This window comes from Cyprinodon variegatus, unplaced genomic scaffold (genome assembly GCF_000732505.1).
Source record: "Cyprinodon variegatus isolate N-32 unplaced genomic scaffold, C_variegatus-1.0 Scaffold1596, whole genome shotgun sequence".
NCBI classification, from domain to species: Eukaryota; Metazoa; Chordata; class Actinopteri; order Cyprinodontiformes; family Cyprinodontidae; genus Cyprinodon; species Cyprinodon variegatus.
In genome coordinates, this window is record NW_015152049.1 from 107,205 (window position 1) to 110,464 (window position 3,260).

Consider the following 3,260-nt stretch of genomic DNA (forward strand, 5'->3'; position numbering starts at 1 on the left):
TCGACATACGACGAGTACTTCGTATGCCAGCGTCTGCCATCCTTGATCCATCAGTTCCAGGTCAGCTATCTGATGGTCGACAGACGTTCAGTGTCAGTTCCTCATCAGTCGTGGCGTCTAGCTTCTCCTAAACCTTTGAGTAAATTGAGCATAACTTCTGCGTAAATTATCAAGAACTTCTCTCCAACTCATATCAGCGTATCTGACGTGTTCCAGACGAGCGCTGAACGTGTTTCTAACTTCCAGCTACTGTATAATGGCGTATTGGCAGCGTTTTGGTATAAAGGAGGTTCACAGGAGGAAACCGTCAGTTCTGCTCCAGACTTCATCCCCATCATAGGGTGAGCCAGAAGGTGAGTGATGGATCCTCCCTGCGTTCATGCCCACCACCAACACACTTCCTAGCAGACATGATGCTCAATCTGCTGACACCAGAAACCTTCTTTCTTTATTTTTCTTTTTCCTTCTTATTTATTATTTTATTTTGGTGGGCGGTAAACAGCAGCTAGGTTAATACCAGGATCAATAACATCTTTTTCTGCAGACCGGGTGCCTCCGGGCGCATCGCTGTGGTTCAGGAGAGAAGCTTTAACTGATGCTTCGTAATGCCCATGAAATGATGCTTGTGCATCTCATTTACTGCTATGAAACCAGAAACACAAATCCTCTCACTGCAGCTATGCTCTCTGTTGTGCATCTTTTGTTCCATTGCAATTTAATTTTGACAAGAAGAAAACTCTACACTGCAAAAGAATTGAAATTTAAATAGGTAATTTCTTCTTGAATTGAAGAAAAACAATTGCATCGTCTCTTTTCAAGTGCATTTTATCTAATTATCTTATTTTGAGAGTAAAAATACTCATTCCTTTGGCAGATCATCTTATTTACCTCCTCAAATTAAGGGTAAACACAGTTTAAGATTTTTTTTTTTTACTTACTTCTTCATCATTTTTGCCCTGTAGTCAACAACATTTCTTTAACTAATAAAGAAAAGCCACAGATCTGAGCAGGAGGACTCTGTTCTGCCTGCTGTCATTTTGCAGCACCTTCACCCATTGTTGACAATGATCCTGCACCTTGTTTATTAGGAATTATAATTTTTTATCTTTTTATGTAGAAGTTACTACATGAACCTTTTCAGTGCTGTGGCTTCCAGCTGACAGCGTTATTTATGTATTTGATCCATTTCTTACCTGCAGTAAAGAGAAAATCCACACTCTCCTGAACTTAAAGCAGCGCAGAGAGGATCGGGACACCAGCACACCGACCTGATACAGGGTCTGGTACCTGGGAGCACGGAGATATAATGAACAAGGAGAACCTTCAACCTGAAGACACTGCAAGGATAACATATTATTTTATTCTTATATATAAGAATATTCTTATCCCTTGTTTTGAGCAGGTGAGTAATACAGTTTACCAACGATAAAATGATTTATACGGAGCCCCAGAACTGACATGGGAGGAAAAAGAGATACAGCGTGCGCACAAAATATTTGTTCCGTATTATTTGGTGGCGCAGTGGTTAGTGTAGACCATCGGCGTCGCCAGACCCCATTTACTGGGGCATGTGCCCCAGTATAAATGAGCTGTGCCCCAGTATAAATCTCATGAATATTTGCAACAGTATTACATTTTTTTAATNTGTAAATTGGGGTTTCTGGTCATGTTAAAAGTTCTTAGACATATCTGAGCCCAGATGTTTTGTTCAAAGCTGACTGATAAATCCTCCTCCCATTTAGTAATAGGAAGAGATATTGGATCATCCAGTTTAGTCAGTGTCCTGTATAACTTAGACAGTAGTTTGGGGGGGGTTAACTCTAGAAACTCTGATATTTTAGTTGATATTTTATCTTTATATAATCTTAAAGATTATATAAAGAAGTACATGTCTGTTAATGCTTTAGTATTTTTCTATATGCATGAATGATTGCATACTTTTATGCTGTGTCTGAGCATTAGCCTTTAAAAAGGTTTGAGTTGCTTTTTTCCATCAATATAACATACAGTGTTTCAGCACATTGACAGCATGTAATAAAGAATTACATCGACATTTCACAGTTAACTACAGGTCCTTCTCTAAATATTAGCATATTTTGATAAAGTTCATTATTTTCCATAATGTAATGATAAAACTTGAACATTCATATATTTTATATTCATTGCACACTAACTAAAATATTTCAGGTCTTTTATTGTCTTAATACGGATGATTTCGGCATCCAGCTCATGGAAACCCAAGACCCAGACCTGTACTTTCTATTTACTCTACTTTCTAACATTAGACACAGTATCAATGGCTAACTCAGTCAATGTCTTAGAGTCAGTCCAAGATAGCCAGACTAATGTTACGCTACATTCCATACTATAGGATCCTTCAGCGCATAGATGGATTTATTGGTTAGTTCATCCACTGACTGTGAAATTACCTGTAAAATGACTTCCCACAGCCAGAAAACCGCTTGTTTTAGCCACCAAATGCGACACAAAGGCATTTTTACTGTGGGAGTGGAGAGTACCAATATGGCAGCCAGTGACTTCACTTTTTTCAGGCTATCAACAGTGAATAAAAAGAGATAAGTGGTAAAGGAAAGTAAGGGTGCCCCTTAGTGGCCAGGAAGAGTTCACTTGCAGTTATTGCCTGTAAATATCGCCTCTCTTTTCATCACAATCACTAAGCCAACCCTCAAAATGTAAATGTATATTAAACATAAAACATCAGTCATTATTCTTTTGATTATTGTTTCAGAGAAAAATAGCAGAAAAAGATTTTTTTCATCTCTTAGCTGTCACCCTAAAAATGCCCAAAACACCTAAAAAGGGCAAATCTAATGAAATGCTGTTATTGAACCATTTGAAGACCCTGATGGCTTTCTAAAGGTCACACTTTAACTTTTTCAACTACACAGTCCAGTTACTTTTTACCAGTTTTTAGTTACTGGTGCTTAGAAGTGATAAATATTTTCCTTCAGGACACCGATGTTCTCCTGACAGTTAAGGGATTAACTGAAGGTCCAGTTTACAGGAACCAGAGTTCTCCTTAATATCTGCTGTTGGCCTCCTGATGATCCCGAGTAATAAAACCAGTTTTTATAAAGCATCTTCAAATAAAGTGCTTCAGTTAACAGAAGATAAAAACATAGTGCAATATAGAAAAAAATATTGGTAAAATAACATAAGAAAGACAGCCCAGAGAAACAACAACACTCTGGACATAGAATTAAGATGCAGCTGATGCATCTGTTGTGAATGAATGAATG

At 37.9% G+C, this 3,260-nt stretch overlaps 1 protein-coding gene across 1 annotated transcript in view; it reads right to left on the minus strand.

The window, feature by feature from the left end:
• Nucleotides 1-3,260, minus strand: part of cln3 (ceroid-lipofuscinosis, neuronal 3) — a 14,814-nt gene that overhangs the window by 1,568 nt on the left and 9,986 nt on the right. Inside the window, exon 4 of the mRNA XM_015403928.1 lies at nucleotides 1,194-1,287. Coding sequence (XP_015259414.1) covers nucleotides 1,194-1,287 — 94 coding nt within the window. The remainder of the gene's footprint in view (nucleotides 1-1,193; nucleotides 1,288-3,260) is intronic.